Source organism: Pleurodeles waltl, chromosome 12 (assembly GCF_031143425.1).
Source record: "Pleurodeles waltl isolate 20211129_DDA chromosome 12, aPleWal1.hap1.20221129, whole genome shotgun sequence".
Lineage (NCBI taxonomy): Eukaryota > Metazoa > Chordata > Amphibia > Caudata > Salamandridae > Pleurodeles > Pleurodeles waltl.
Window position 1 is genome coordinate 699,633,852 of NC_090451.1, and position 16,798 is coordinate 699,650,649.

Here is a 16,798-nt window from a genome sequence, read left to right on the forward strand (position 1 = left end):
ATTTTGCAGAACCCTGTCCTAAGTCATCCAGCCACAGAGAAAGCACGGCCTGATTCACTGAGCCAATCTCCTGAGCCATCCAGCATTCGAGGAAGCAGGTTCTGGTGCAGTGTCTGTCGCCTGAGGTTTCCATTCTTAAAACGTTTAACACCTTGGAATCCTCACCTCAGTTGAAACCTCCCAGTTCAAAGGTGAAAGTGTGTGTAATTCTTGCCAAATCCCCTGCATCTATCTAGCTCTTGAGTCGACAGTGCCTGAGCTTCCTTGACACTGGCAGTCATCAGGGAAAACGTTCTCCTCTTCGTGCCAGTCTTTGGTCCACTTGTTTCACCCAAATGAATCTCACAGAGGGAAAAAAAAAAAAACTTTAATCCGTTTCGCCTTTGTTACTAGTAATGGACAATTAGTGCAATATTGTTTCTCCTTCATGGGTCAGTGTTTTGTCTCAGTATTTGTGTTCCCTCTAGTTCTACACAGTTCTTTTTCTTGTGGTAGAGTTATTGGCACATATAGATTCAAGTTCCCCATTACTTGCTTTTCCTGCTCCTTCCACGTGCATCTCCATCTGCATTGTCCCCTTAAATGGAGTCTAAATGGCCTGTAAGTGCCAACACAATCTACATTTCCAGTCATTCTCTTGCCGCATCTGTTGTTCCTCAAACTTGCTATGGAACTTTCATTTCAGGTTGGAGTTCCTCTGGAACAGGTCTCCTTTTCAGTCCACCTGCACCATGTGCAAGCTGTGCTTATTCTAACACCAGAAAGTATTTATATTAACCTGGCACAGAGTAGACGCTTTATGTGGACTGAAAACTCCAATATCCTTCATTGAGCCGGATGAAGTATCATCATTGATGGAGGCAATGTATGACAAATTTGAATCCTATAAACACAGAAAAGTCTAAAAGGTGTAAATGCACATACAAATCTTACAAAGAAGACATTTCATTTCAAATCCAGCATCCCAGAACACATGTAGTGCCTAGTGGCCATCAGCAAATCTCTTAAATGTTGACACATCTCCACGAAGGCAACTCCATTTGCAGTGCCTTCAAGGGTATCTAATATAGAAGACCACTTTAACATCTGACTCACTGTCCTAGCACCTTCTGTGTGGTTTAAACACACAAGATCCTTAGAATGTAAATCCTCATTCCCTCAAATTGCACCCAGAGTGACCTGCGCATCAGTGTAGCATAATCTTCCTCCTGAAAGAGATAGATGCGGCCGTGCTGTTCAGCTAGGGCCACAGTCCTGGCTGCTCAGACAGCGCAGCCTGAAGACACTGTAGAACACATGCAGGTCATTCTCCACAAAGGAGGAATGTCTGTGTTTTTTATTGGATCTGGTGGTGGTCACCTTCCACTGTGTGCTAGTCGTGTCCACCTTCGGTCAGGGGCATGTGACGGATGGTGTGAAAGATCCAGTCCATCTTGGTGGTCCAGCCACCATGATGGGCATCATTCATCTGCTTGGTGAAGTACTCCAGGGCCTCCTGCTCAGTTTTGTCCAGAGCCAATGTCTTGCGTAGGTAGGCTATGTCATCAAAGGACTGTAGCTCAGGCATACCTGATCCCAGCATCATGGAGAAGAGGTTGATGAAGAGGTTAGCATGCTGGCGGATTGCCAGGTAGGCCTTGTAACACATCTCCTGAAACCTGGGACAAGGGATGAAGACAAGGTAGTATAAACGTGTGAACAATTCACATGCTACATCAAAGACAGTAGAACACAAGCTCATTGGTGTGCTTTAACAATTGCCACTACAAAACAAGGCAGATGTTGTGATAGAAGCCATTGACATCAAGGGATGGTAACAGAGCAGGGCACGCAATGACTGCCTAATTCCATCTTCAGAACATTTAAGGGACCATCCAGTGACTAATGATACATCTCAAAATCCTAGCTGACATTATTAAACAAAGCAACATTCAAGAATGTGTATAGTTGGTGACTGTTGCAAAAGCAGGACTGGGTAAGAGAATTGTTCTCCAATTCAAGGGCCGTGGCCTCAGAGGGATCTGTAGAAGTCTGTGACTGGCTTTACTATCTCAGGCCAAGCAGGCATGATGCCTTTTATGGATTCCTCAAAAAGTCACCATTTGGTGTTCACAAATCACCACGCCTCACTGTGCAAGCCTCTGGTCTACAGCTAACCAATTGCTTCGAAGGGGATGTAGGAAATACTGTAGAGACAGCAGACGGAGCGATGAAGCAGAGCAGAGAAAGGGGAGGTGCAGTCTGGCATGGGTAGACAGCACAAAGCAAGAGGGGAATTAAGTGCAAAGAAGAAGAAAAAAGACAAAAGGGAACTGCTCAGGAAGAAAACAGGAAGTGGCCAGGAAGAAGACAACTTAGAAGCATAGTGAAATGAAAAAAGTAGGAAGTGCTGAAACACACAAAGGAAAAGCAGGCAACAGCTTAGAAAAGTGGGGGGAATTCGGGTTCTGTTCAGGAATTAGAAACATCAAGGAAAGCATCGACTTCTTAGGTGATTGAAGGAAAAAGAAGGGGAGTTGAAAGTGCTCAGAAAACAAAGAAAAGCAAGAACAGTGGAAGACTGAAGCAGAGATAATAGGAACTGATGAGGAGAATGATGGGCACAGAAAGGGAAACCAAGCTGCTCTTTTTGTATAGCAAGCAAAATGGTTCCCTGAGGAAACCATTTTGCTTGTTATGGTAATACTGCCCTGTTTTTGGGGATTATTGGGTTTGCCTGGCTTTTTGATTCTATGTCAAATGGAGGGGAGAAGATTTGGCGTAACAGCCTAAGCTGCCGACTTCGGAGCTGGGGGAACCAGGTTCAAGTCTTGGCGTTGGTTCAACATCCTGTGATTCTGGATAAATCACTTAATTTCCCCGTGCCTACAATGCAGCGTCTTGAGACTCTCAATTATGATTTGCCAAGCTTTACAAAGTCTGGAATTATTTATTTAAGGTTCAATGGCAATGGAGCCTTTATTTTAGCCCTTTAATTATTGTAATGCCTTTTTTCCATAGCAGGGCTATGTGACCCTAAGATGGTGCTTAAACAAAGGAAATAAAGAAAAAAGAAAGGAAAATTGGCAACAGGAAAAAAAAATGAAAGAAGGAATATGAAGGAATGAAACAAAGAAGAAAGGAACGAAAGCAACAAAGGAAAGAAATAAAAAGGAAGGAAAGGGAAAGACTGGAAAAGAAAGGAAAGAACGAGAGAAAGTAAGAAAATACACATATGGAGAGAAAAAAGTAAAGAGAGGAAAAAGAGGGAACAAAGGAAAGCAACAAAGACGGAAAGGAAGAAGGAGAAAAGAAAGAACATAAAAAGAAAGAAGGAAAGATTAAAAATGGAGAAAAAAAGCAGAAAGAAAAAAGGACAGTAAAGCTAAATTGAAAGGAAGAATAAAGAAGGAAAGGAAGTAAGAAAAAAATAAAAGAAAGGGAAGAAAGAAAAAAGAAAGGGAAAGAAGAAAAACAATGAAGGACAGAAACAAAGGAGGAAAGAAAAGACAGCAACAAAGAAAGGAAAGAAAAAGGAAGAAAAAAGAAAGAAAAAGGAAGGAAAGAGAAAGAAAAGGAAGGAAATAAAGAGGATAGAAAAAGATAAAGAGTTCAAAGATGGAAATAGAAAAGGAAAAATACCAGAACAATAAAATCAAAGAAAAAAGAATAAGGAAAGAACGAAATCAACAAAGAAGGAAAAAGAAACAGAAAGAATTCAAAGATGGATTGACAAAATGAAGTAAAGGATAAAGGCGACAAGCAACAAAAAAGAAAGAAAGGAAAAGGGAGATGAAAAGAAGTAAAGAAAGTAAGACTCAAAAATAGAAATAAAAAGAGAAAAAGGAAAAAAGAAAGGAAAAAGAAAAGAAAAGAAAAAAGGAAAGCAACGAAGGAACGAATGAGGAAGGAAAGAAAAATGAACTAAAGAAATAAAGGAAACAGAACGTGAGAAAGAAAGACAAATTCACAGATGAAGAGTGAAGGAAAGAAAGGAAAAAAGGGGAAGAAAGGAAAGCAACAAAGAAGGAAAGGAAAAAAACAGAAAAGGATAGGAAAAGAAAGAAAGAAAAGAAAGATTCAAAACTGGAAAGAAAAAGGAGAGAAAGAAAGGGAAAAAGAAGATATAAAGGGAAGAAGAAAAAGAAAAGGAAAGAAAGTAAAAAAGTAAAAAGGAAAGAATGGGACAAATGGAAAGCAACGAAGAAGGAAAGAAAGGAAATGGAAAGCAACAAAGAAGGAAAAGGAAATGGAAAGAAAAGCGAAAAAGAGAAAAAGGAAATGAGAGAAACAGAAAAAATATGATAGTAAGACAAAAGGAAAAAAGAGCAGGGAAAAAAAGAAAAGAAAAATGGAGAGAGAAAAAAGAAAACAGAAAAACAAAAGAAATGAAAAAGGGGACAAAGAAAAAGCAAAAAGGGAAGAAAAAGAAATAAAGCAGGACAGAGATAAAGAAGGAAGAAATGTCAAAAGTGAAGAATGAAAACAAGAAAGAAGGAAAGAGAAGAAGGGGAACAATGAATGAAGAAAAGTAAGAAAAATGAAAAAGAAAAAGAAAAGAAAAGCAGGAAAGAAAGGAAGGAAGGTGAGAAAGAAGAAAAGATTGAAAGAAAGGAATTAAAAGGAAAGGAAGAAGAAATAAGAAAAAAGAATGAAAAAGGGAAAAAAGAAAGAAAGAAAAGGAAAGGAAAGAGAAAAGCAACGAAGGAAGGAAAGAAAATGAAAGGAGAGAAAAGAAGGAAGGAAAATGGGAAGAAGGACGGAAAACAGGAAAAAGAAAGGACAGAAGGAAAAATGAAAGGGAGGAGGACAGAAGGAAGGACTGAAAGCAGGAAAAAGAAAAGACAGAAGGAAACAAAAAAGATGGAAAGAATGAAAAAAGAAAGGGAAAGAAAAGTAAGGAAGAAAGGAAACAAAAAAGGAAAGGGAAGAATTAAAGGAAAAAAGAACGAAAGTAAAGAGTACACAGGAGAGAAACCGAAAGAAAACGTGAAAACAAGAAAGATAGAGAAAGAAACAAGAAAGAAAGAATTAAAGGAAAGAAAGAAAGAATTAAAAGAAGGAACGAAAAAAGGCAAGAGATAAAGAAAGTAAAAACAAAGGAAATAAAAAAAGTGTTACTTTTTCTGCTTAGGCAAAGCTTATTAAGGACCCATTGGTGAAACTGAGTCCAGAATGAATGTTTTCTGGAGAATTGTCCGCTTATGAATTTGTATGTATATTATTAAAGCTTCTGGTCTGTGTACTGCATGCGTAGTAAAAAGATGATTACTTAATACAGAACAGTTTCACATGGACACAATCTGTTATGCTGTGAAATACCAGCAGTCAGATAAACAACGGACAAGCCAAATTTACAACAGCATTGGCAGGAGACAGGAACTGATAGAGCGGAATGTTGCCTGTGCTCACATCTGGTATAAAATGTTCTGCTTTCACTTCAGGCGCTAAACACAAAGGAAATACTAAAGTAATTATGAAGTAAAAACAAAAGCTCTGGAACTGAAGGGAACTAACTTGTGTGTGGATGTGCTCCTTGTGAGAGAACAAAATGCAGTCACCGAAAGTGAAGTTAACTAGTGGCTAAAGTGTAGGCTGACCTCGCCCCATGCCGTAGTGGATGGAACCAAAATGTGAATAACAGACCAGTGGATGAAGAAAGGTGGCTGAAACCGTTTAAGTATATTCTGCTTCCAATTAATTCTTTAATTATGTCCCCCCACTCCGCCCAAAAAAAGAATCTAGAACTGACAAAGAATGCTGAAGACTCCACTAATCTACTGGAGATGAATCATTTAATTCATGGAAAACCCATATAACTTACGGCACATTAATGCTTTTATTCTGGATTCTCCATATATTCTACTGGTGATTAAAGCTTTAATTCTGGGCACTCTGCATAATCTACTACTAGGAATGGATGATAGGACTACACTAATCTAATGGAGATGATTCATTTCACTCTGGAGAATCCACAGATTCTAATGGGACAGAAAGGTGTAGTTATGGAGATTCCACATAATGTGGTGGAGCAGCGTCTTGCTGCAGATGCTAGCTAACATTCTGAGGGGTTAGTGTTTTATTGTGCAGAACTATAGTAAACCAATTAGAAAATTCATATTTAATTCCTCAGCAGTACTGGAAGATCCCTATGTTGCGACTAGTAGTCATGCATGTAACGTGGGAGCTGCACACAGCACATCTTGCCCTTTCAAGTATCTGACCTCTCAAATTCCTTGGTCTTGGTGTATTCTGGAACCCCTTTACTAATGACAATCAGGAAGTCCTGGGTCAGCACGAAGGGGACGCGCTCCCTCTTGTAGCCAAACTTCTTCTTCTTGTGGTCCAGGAAGTGGCCAAAATCGATGTGAAAGAGCTGGTGGGAGGGAGACACAAACAGGTGTTTGGTGGTTAGGTAAAATGCATGAGACCGTCCTCCATATATTTAAAAATACCAAACTTAACACCAGACTATCCTCAGAAACAAAGAGAGGATGCAGGAGACAACTTGTTCAAGTGACTCTATGCGCTTGGGGGAGGGTCTCACACTTCAGTGCACGCTGGCATTCCATTACTTTATACCTTATCAAACAACTTCAGTTATAAGTAAAAATAAGAATCAGGGAATAAGTTTAAAGCAGACTTAAAAACATACTTTCTCTGTGATCCCGGAGCACTGGATGCACCCCGCCAGTCTTTCATCGACAAATACATATATGAGGAACAAGGCATGAGTGGTTAAGCAAATTTGAAAATGGAATGCACGCTTTAGTTTTTACAAATGAAAATTATTCAATAGTTATCATTTATTATCACAGAATGGAGGCCATATTGCAGACAAGGATGGTGCTGTATCTGTGCCATAATCATCATTACCCTACAGGGCAAGTTAGCTTTGGAAGCGAGTGGTGGGAAATGCACTAAATGAGTTTGCTTGTTCCACAGGAAGACTGCAAAGTTCAATATTGAGGAGAATCTCAACATACATTTAGAAGAATATTCCACCCAGGAACTTCCCTCAATAATATTTTGAGTTGTGTGTGGACCGGAAAGCTATTCATGGTTTTCAGTTATATGTCAAATCAACTCCATTTTCAAGATCTAAGATTTTATGCTCCTAAATGGTGGCTGGAGACAGTGGGTGGTAAATGTCAGTGTGTGTCACATGCTAAACTGTGGGATCTTGTTCCCTCCTCTTTGTACCATTCTACTGTTTTTTTTATCTTTACAATTAAATTGAAAAGCTAACTCTTGAACTGTAGGTCAAAGATTCATGTAAATCGGTGGTCTGGATTGCATGACTGAGATGTGATTTTTAAAGTATACATCCAAGTGATTGTGTTTTATCCACTTTCATTGTATTATTGTGTGAACTTTTCAATTACTGGTATGTAATTGCGTTGACGATGGACCTCCTTTGGTAGATATCCCTGTGGGTGATAACCATGCCCTTGAAAAGAACTCTACTTTGAACTGGAAGCCAACACTTGCCTTTGCTTGACTTCCAAAGAAACCATTGTCTACCCTCGGAAATAACTCAACTAGTACATATTGCAGCACTGAGAGTAGCTTGTACTTTGTCACTATTCGGATATAAACCTCTTGATAACGCACACTCCTATATTGTAAAGGTCGGTGCTTGGGACTCTGCTATGTACCAAGATGGAACGTTCACCAATAGCGTAACCATGGACCAATGGTACACTCCGGTAAACTGTACCACCTCTTCTCCTGGGTACGGTGTGCCACACAATTACTTTTCAAGTTAGGAAGACATCTGGTTACAGGGAGTTCTTCTAACACACAAGGCCAGGGCAGAGGGATCCTAATTCAGGGGACTCAAAATAGAAGCCACCAAGCACTCCCATGCAAGCCATCCATGCGAATGGACTGCAAGCAGAAAGTCCAAGGCAAAAAAGGGTACAAACATTTGTAGCAAGGAACCCATGAGCAGTGGGCTAGTACAAAGGAGTCCTATGGACACTCCCTATCTTATCATATTTTGGGTGCACCAAGTTACCTCTTTCAGTTTTACTAAACTAGATAGGGGCCTGGTCCACTATTTAGAACACCTTATACAGATACATAAGCAAATGAGTCTCACAAATATCTTGCACAGAGGTCAGACACATAGAGGCCCAGCAGTCTTGCAATCGGAGCCTCTCTGGCTCGAACCAGCTCAACAGCTCAGACCCTGGAGAGACACAGCAGGGAGAAACAAGCATTGGCAAAGCCCATAGGTCCGGCCTTGGAAAGTGTGCCACGTTTTTATTTGCTTTTTCTTCAAACGAGTAATATGCGGAAAGGCAGAAAATTAAAAATAAATGATTGCCCCAGTAGCAAAGGCACACCAGCTCTGGCAGTGAAGTGCACTTCCTTTTAAGCAGCTATCAGACACCGGTCGGGTGGGGACACACTGGGCCTCGACCCTGGTGAGTGAGGACATTTGCCTCTATGGCTCTGCACACTAGGGCAAGTACAAGCCTTTGTGCACTTACTCTCAGAAAAAGCAAGGGTGAGCGGTGAAAGGCTTGCCAGGGAGGTAGCATGGAGAACAAGAGATCCTAACAGGTCAATTAACTGATCTAATAATGTATTGTTCAGATGTTATGAAATTTATTGCATGCTCACTCCATGCACTTATATGGATGTCAAATACATCCGAAGAAAGTTATTTATTGATTGATTTTGTCTCGTTCAGTGCTTATCTTTCGTAACAAAGAAAGTGCTTAGTGACCCAGCATCACAATACTACACAAGACAATTAGCAGCGTGTGACAATACTGAAATCCTGTTTGGCATCTTGAGGCGCTACACACTTTAAACTCCCTTTAGATTACGGTGTTTCCTGCATCGGAAATCCAGGCTTCCAATCTGTGATACGGTGCAGATTAGGTACAGGTGTAGTTTACTCAACTAACCCAACAAAATATATGTGCCCAACTTATCAGTTAGCTTTTCACTTTTTGTGGTTATTCGTAAAAAGTTTTAGTTTGTGCTGCAGATTTCTGTCTGCTACTCAGTCTCTCCTCCCCACGTAGTCTCAATCTCCGTGGTGACCTGCATCTGCGAGTTGAGAGTCTGGGTGGGTGGGAAATGGACATCTGCTGCATCCCTGCTCCTACGGCAGTGGCTTCAGCACAGCGATTCTCTGCAGGAACTCTAGGCTTCGGTGGTTGCGACCTCCACGTGCTGGGTGCAAAGATGATGCTGTCACAGAAGGTGCGGCCACCGGGCTGATTTCAACCTCGCAGGTGACTTCGACAGTGGTCTGCTCGACGTTGTTGGAACACTCAGACTCCGATGTCGGCAGCATCAGTCTCTGGGTCATGGCAGACTGCAGAACACACTGGTTCAGGATTTTTGCAAAAGGCTTGATATGGTTAATGATCGGAATTGTTTAAGGAGACCAGGGGCATCTTGCACAGATGGCTCGCTCCAGGCCTCCCACCCCGGTCTTTAAGATATAACTCTGGATATTCCCTGCACCGGGAGCACGCAGGACTTCTTTTCTGGACAGTCCTCCTGCAGGGCCAAGACACTTATTCCACTTTTCAGCAAGAATGCTCATGGGCTATAGAAAGGCACTGAGCATCTCCAGCAGACAGTACAGACTTAAAGTGAAGTCCCCTCACCTTTTGAGGATTGGCTATCATGTAGGGACCAGCCCCTGCCACCCAGCAGTCCTTCAAGTACTTTATGAAGCACTCCCTTCCTTGGTCACGAAAAACTTGGAACTGAAAGTGTGTGGCTTACATCCCAGTTTTATACACATTTTTCAGCCACAGGATGTGGCTCCAATGTCGAAGGTTTCAGAATCAGTTTGGGCTGTTGTTTTTTTTCCAAAAGTCATTGACTGGCTGCTCCTCGGGCTCAACCTGCGAAGGTGATGACTCTCACAGCAGGTAGCAATGTTTTTGTTTCCAAGCATGGGTATCCAAAAAAGGGTGCAATGCAGTGTGAGATCTCTGCACATGGCTGTCTCCTGCTTTCCTGAAGCAGTAATCAAGGACAGAGAAAAGAGCAAGAACTGCCTAGAAACTTCCTCACGCGGAATAACAGAAATTGTAGTCTCAAGCCTACCATTTAGCAATGCCGGTGTTCAGGAAGAAATACTCTGCAGCCGTTTGCTAACTTGGCCCTCACCGTGTTTCTAATGATTGTCCTCTCTTCATCCTGTCTCAGTTCAATGTCTGGATCTTCACCTTCCAGCCAAAGGAATTCAGTCAAACGACCATGGTCTGGAGAAGCTGTATCCACCGCCCATCGTGTGTCACGCTAAACTAGAGCTCAAACAAAATTGATTCCACTGGTTCCAGTACTCAGACTCTCACCACACACAGAGTCCTACTACCATACGTGTGTGACACACACTGCACATACACACACACACACACACACACTCGACATGCACACAGAATGCAAGTTCAGGGAGCCTGTGTTCATAAAACATCACAACTTAACATGAGAGAAGTCAATAAACATATCTGCCAAGTTTTCAGTTGGCATAAGCGTGACACTATCCTGTTGTGAATGTGCTTATATGTGACTTTTCAATGCCTTATGTGTGACAATTTGAGTAATATGTTAGTGCTGTAGAAAAAAGCAGTTGCGCCAATGTGATAAAACTATTATCCATCACCCCCATTTGTGACTATAGTGGTCTACAAAAGGCATAAGAGATCCAAGTCTCTTCACATCTTCAGCTAGGCCACTAACCTACTGCCAGTTTGCAGCACCAGAAGAAACAACAAATAAGTCATGAATATGGAACATTTAAACGTAATGAAAATGTCACTTACCCAGTGTACATCTGTTCGTGGCATCAGTCGCTGTAGATTCGCATGTTTTGCATAGCTCGCCATCTGGTGTTGGGTCGGAGTGTTACAAGTTGTTTTTCTTCGAAGAAGTCTTTCGAGTCACGGGACCGAGTGACTCCTCCTTTTGTCTCCATTGCGCATGGGCGTCGACTCCATCTTCGATTGTTTTTCCCCGCAGAGGGTGAGGTAGGAGTTGTATTGTAGTAATAGTGCCCATGCAATGGAGTGACTAAGTATGTACCTATTTAAGGTTAAAATAATATATATACAAATAGTTGAAGGTACCTTCCGAACTGCTACAGGCTCCCGGGGAGGCGGGTGGGCACATGCGAATCTACAGCGACTGATGCCACGAACAGATGTACACTGGGTAAGTGACATTTTCAGTTCGATGGCATCTGTCGCTGTAGATACGCATGTTTTGCATAGACTAGTAAGCAGTTATCTCCCCAAAGGGGGGCTCAGCCTGTAGGAGTGGGAGTAGTCTGAAACAATGTTCTTAATACGGCTTGACCTACTGTGGCTTGTTGTGCGGATAACACGTCTACACAGTAGTGCTTGGTGAATGTGTGAGGCGTAGACCATGTGGCTGCCTTACATATTTCTTGCATTGGGATGTTTCCTAGAAAGGCCATGGTAGCACCTTTCTTTCTGGTTGAGTGTGCCCTTGGTGTAATGGGCAGTTGTCGTTTAGCTTTAAGGTAGCAGATTTGGATGCATTTAACTATCCATCTGGCTATACCTTGTTTTGATATTGGGTTTCCTGCATGAGGTTTTTGGAATGCAATAAATAGCTGTTTAGTTTTCCTGATGCTCTTTGTTCTGTCAATGTAATACATTAATGCTCTTCTGACATCTAAAGTATGTAGTGCCCTCTCAGCTACGGAATCTGGCTGTGGGAAGAACACTGGAAGTTCCACTGTTTGATTTAGATGGAACGGTGAAATAACTTATGGTAGAAATTTAGGATTAGTCCTTAGGACGACTTTATTTTTGTGTAGTTGTATAAAAGGTTCTTGTATTGTAAACGCCTGAATCTCGCTTACTCTTCTTAGAGAGGTAATGGCGATGAGAAATGCAACCTTCCATGTTAGGAACTGTATTTCGCAGTAGTGCATGGGTTCAAAAGGTGGACCCATAAGTCTAGTTAGGACAACATTTAGGTTCCATGAAGGAACAGGTGGTGTTCTTGGTGGAATAATTCTTTTAAGGCCCTCCATGAATGCTTTAATGACTGGTATCCTATATAGGGAAGTTGAATAGGTAGGCTGCAGGTATGCAGATATTGCTGCAAGGTGTATTTTAATGGAAGAGAAAGCTAGGTTAGATTTTTGTAAGTGAAGCAAGTAACCCACTACTTGTTTTGGGGTTGCGTGTAATGGTTGGATTTGATTAATATGGCAGTAGCAAACAAACCTCTTCCATTTACTGGCATAGCAGTGCCTGGTGGATGGCCTTCTGGCTTGCTTTATGACTTCCATACATTCTTGGGTAAGTTGTAAGTGTCCGAATTCTAGGATTTCAGGAGCCAGATTGCTAGATTCAACGATGCTGGATCTGGGTGTCTGATCGTTTGGTTGTGTTGTGTTAACAGATCCGGCCTGTTGGGCAGTTTGATGTGGGGTACTACTGATAGGTCTAGCAGCGTTGTGTACCAGGGTTGCCTTGCCCAAGTTGGTGCTATTAATATGAGTTTGAGTTTGTTTTGACTGAGTTTGTTTACCAGATAAGGAAGGAGAGGAGGAAAAGCGTAGGCAAATATCCCTGACCAGTTGATCCGTAGGGCATTGCCGTGGGACTGCCTGTGTGGGTATCTGGATGCGAAGTTTTGGCATTTTGCGTTCTCTTTTGTCGCAAACAAGTCTATTTGAGGTGTTCCCCAGAGCGTGAAGTAAGTGTTCAGAATTTTGGGGTTAATTTCCCATTCGTGGACCTGTTGGTGATCTCGAGAGAGATTGTCTGCGAGTTGATTCTGAATTCCTGGGATAAATTGTGCTATTAGGCGAATTTGGTTGTGAATTGCCCAACGCCATATCTTTTGTGCCAGCAGGCTCAATTGCGTTGAGTGCGTCCCCCCTTGTTTGTTTAGATAATACATTGTTGTCATGTTGTCTGTTTTGACGAGAATGTATTTGTGAACTATTATTGGTTGAAAAGCCTTTAGTGCTTGAAAAACTGCTAGCAGTTCTAGGTGATTTATATGCAGTTTTGTTTGATGTACGTTCCATTGTCCTTGTATGCTGTGTTGATCGAGGTGTGCTCCCCACCCTGTCATGGAAGCATCTGTTGTTATTACGTATTGTGGCACTGGGTCTTGGAAAGGCCGCCCTTTGTTTAAATTTATATTGTCCCACCATAGAAGCGAGAGGTAAGTTTGGCGGTCTATTAACACCAGATCTGTAAGGTGACCCTGTGCTTGTGACCACCGAGATGCTAGGCACTGTTGTAAGGGCCTCATGTGCAGTCTTGCGTTTGGGACAATGGCTATGCATGAAGACATCATGCCTAGGAGTTGTAATATCATCTTTGCTTGTATTTTCTGTGTTGGATACATGCGTTGTATGATGTTGTTGAAATTTTGAATTCTTTGTGGACTTGGAGTGGCTACTCCTATTGTTGTGTTTATTATGGCTCCTAGGTATTGTTGTACCTTGCGCGGCAGAATGTTGGATTTTGCGAAGTTGACTGTGAACCCTAGTTTGTAGAGGGTTTGTATGATTTGATTTGTGTGGTGTGAGCACGTTATTAACGAATGGGTCTTGATTAGCCAGTCGTCTAGATACGGGAATACATGTATTTGCTGCCTTCTGATGTGTGCAGCGACTACTGCTAGACATTTGGTAAAGACTCTTGGTGCGGTTGTTAAACCGAAAGGCAGTACCTTGAATTGGTAGTGTATACCTTTGAATACAAACCTTAGGTATTTCCTGTGCGATGGATGTATTGGTATATGGAAATACGCGTCTTTGAGGTCTAATGTTGTCATGTAGTCGTGTAGTTTCAGCAATGGTAACACTTCTTGTAGTGTGACCATGTGAAAGTGGTCTGATTTGATGTATGTCTTTGGTATTAAGAAGTACAGTGAATAAACTCCTGTGTTTATTTGTGTGTTTGGTACTAACTCGATTGCGTTCTTTTGCAATAGTGCTTGAACTTCTATCTCCAGGAGCTCGGAATGATGTTTTGATAAATTTTGTGCTCTTGGTGGTATGTTTGGAGGGAATTGTAGAAATTCTATGCAATAACCATTTTGGATAATTGCTAGAACCCAAGTGTCTGTAGTGATTTCCTCCCATGCTTTGTAATAATGACCTATTCTTCCCCCCACTGGTGTTGTGTGGAGGGGGTGAGTGACATGTGAGTCACTGCTTAGTTGTAGGGGTTTTGGGGCTTTGAAATTTTCCCCTATTCCTAGGCAATTGCCCTCCTCTATATTGGCCCCGAAAGCCTCCCCTGTACTGTCCCTGGTAACTGGATGGTGTTGCCTGTGAGGTGCTGGCTTGTGTGGCCTGACCCCGAAACCCCCCTCTAAAGGGTGTTTTGCGGAAGGTGCTGTAATTTCCTCTGCTCTGCGGGGAGTAGAGTGCGCCCATGGCTTTAGCAGTGTCCGTGTCCTTTTTAAGTTTCTCAATCGCCGTGTCCACTTCTGGACCGAACAGTTCTTTTTCGTTGAATGGCATATTGAGAACTGCCTGCTGAATCTCTGGTTTAAACCCAGACGTTCGTAGCCATGCATGCCTTCTGATGGTCACAGATGTATTTATTGTTCTTGCAGCTGTGTCTACTGCGTCCATGGAGGAGCGTATCTGCTTGTTTGAAATGTTCTGTCCTTCTTCAACCACTTGCTTTGCCCTCTTTTGTAGGTCTTTGGGTAGATGTTCAATGAGATGTTGCATCTCATCCCAATGGGCTCTGTCATAGCGCGCAAGAAGTGCCTGTGAGTTAGCGATGCGCCACTGGTTTGCAGCTTGTGCTGCGACTCTCTTTCCAGCTGCATCGAACTTGCGGCTTTCCTTATCTGGGGGTGGTGCGTCCCCAGATGTGTGGGAGTTGGCCCTTTTCCTAGCTGCTCCTACAACGAAAGAATCTGGTGGCAGCTGCGAAGTTATGAAAATAGGGTCTGTAGGAGGCGCTTTATACTTTTTTTCCACCCTTGGTGTGATTGCCCTACTTTTGACCGGCTCCTTAAAGATGTCTTTTGCGTGCCGAAGCATACCAGGGAGCATCGGCAGGCTTTGGTAGGAGCTGTGGGTGGCAGAGAGGGTGTTGAATAGAAAGTCATCCTCGACCTGTTCTGAGTGGAGGCTTACATTGTGGAATTGTGCTGCTCTAGCCACCACCTGAGAATATGCAGTACTGTCCTCTGGTGGTGATGGCTTTGTAGGGTATGCCTCCGGACTGTTATCTGACACAGGGGCGTCGTATAAGTCCCATGCGTCCTGATCCTGGTCACCTTGGCTCATGGTGGTGTGAGCCGGGGAATGTGATGGAGTTTGTGCTGGCGAGACGTGAATTATAGGTGGAGGAGAGGGTGGCGGAGTAACCCTTTTCACCATTTTTGTTTGTGGTGTTTGGTCAGTTTGAAATTCCAGTCTTCTCTTTCTCCTAATAGGGGGAAGGGTGCTTATCTTTCCTGTCCCCTGCTGTATAAAAATATGTTTCTGCGTATGGTCTACATCGGTGGATTGCAGGTCTTCCTCAAACCTATGCTTTCGCATTTGGGAGGTCATTGATTGCTCTTCGGTATAAGAGCCTGAAACTGGGTCGGTTGCAGGTTGTTTCCGCACCGAAACCCTGTCTGCATCTTTTTTCGGCTCCGAGGTGGTTTTTTTCTTTTTCGGAGTCGAAACATCTCGGCGTCGATCTTCATCGGTGCCGCTGTCTCGGCGTCGAGCCGTGTCTACACCGCTATCTCGGTGTCGATGTAGGTCTCCAGCACTTTCTCGGTCCCGAGAAGGCTGCGTGCCGGTGTCTCGACCGGAGTCGGACGGTCTCGGCACTGATTGAGCCTTTTTCGGTGCCGACGGTCGGTCACCGAATTTATGGGTGGAGCCATGGCCTGGTGGCAGTGGCGTCCTCTGGGCCTTGACAATCTTCTTATGCGTGGTTTTCGACGTCTTACTCACGGTTCGTGGATCGTCGAATTCCTCGGAGTCCGATTCGTGTATCGAAAAGGTTTCTTCCTCTTCCTGTACCTCGAACTCTCGGTGCGCTGTCGGCGTGGACGCCATTTGAAGTCTTCTTGCTCGACGGTCTTGGAGTGTTTTTCGGGACCGGAACGCACGACAGGCCTCGCAGGTGTCTTCACTGTGCTCAGGTGATAGGCACAGGTTACAGACCAAGTGTTGGTCTGAATAGGGGTATTTTTTGTGGCATTTGGGACAGAAACGGAACGGGGTCCGTTCCATCGGCGTTCTTCTACACGCGGTCGGGCCGAGCAGGCCCCGACGGGGATCGAAAACTACCCCGAAGGGCTCCGGAGCTCTTCGATGCGGTGTTGATTCTGACTACGCCGATCCCGAACGCAACAATACCGACGAAAATCTTCCGAAATTTTGCTGTTTTTCCGTTCCGAAACTCGGAGCGACAGGAACACGTCCGAACCCGATGGCGGAAAAAAAACAATCGAAGATGGAGTCGACGCCCATGCGCAATGGAGACAAAAGGAGGAGTCACTCGGTCCCGTGACTCGAAAGACTTCTTCGAAGAAAAACAACTTGTAACACTCCGACCCAACACCAGATGGCGAGCTATGCAAAACATGCGTATCTACAGCGACAGATGCCATCGAACTCTAGAATCTCTCACACTCTAGATTTGAAAATAATTTACTGGGAAGAATAAATTTAAAACGCGTCTTGGTTTGCATGAGTTGTTGGTCCCAAGCTTGGCCGATTTGCATTGTACTGGGTTCCCAGTTTCCCAGCACCCCAGGACTACCAACTTCAGGAGTCAAACTCAGAACTTTTAAAAGGAAGCGAGTTAGTGAGATGCCTAAC

The 16,798-nt window shown here is 43.2% G+C and overlaps 1 protein-coding gene across 1 annotated transcript in view; it reads right to left on the minus strand.

Annotated features, from left to right (window-relative positions):
• Nucleotides 1–348: 348 nt before the first annotated feature.
• LOC138266898 (phosphatidylinositol 4,5-bisphosphate 3-kinase catalytic subunit alpha isoform-like) overlaps nt 349–16,798 on the minus strand; it is a 146,995-nt gene continuing 130,545 nt past the window's right edge. Inside the window, exons 21-22 of the mRNA XM_069215630.1 lie at nt 6,204–6,355; nt 349–1,658 (exon numbers count right to left, since the gene is read on the minus strand). Of these exons, the coding sequence (XP_069071731.1) occupies nt 1,373–1,658; nt 6,204–6,355 (438 nt within the window). The 3' untranslated portion in view covers nt 349–1,372. The remainder of the gene's footprint in view (nt 1,659–6,203; nt 6,356–16,798) is intronic.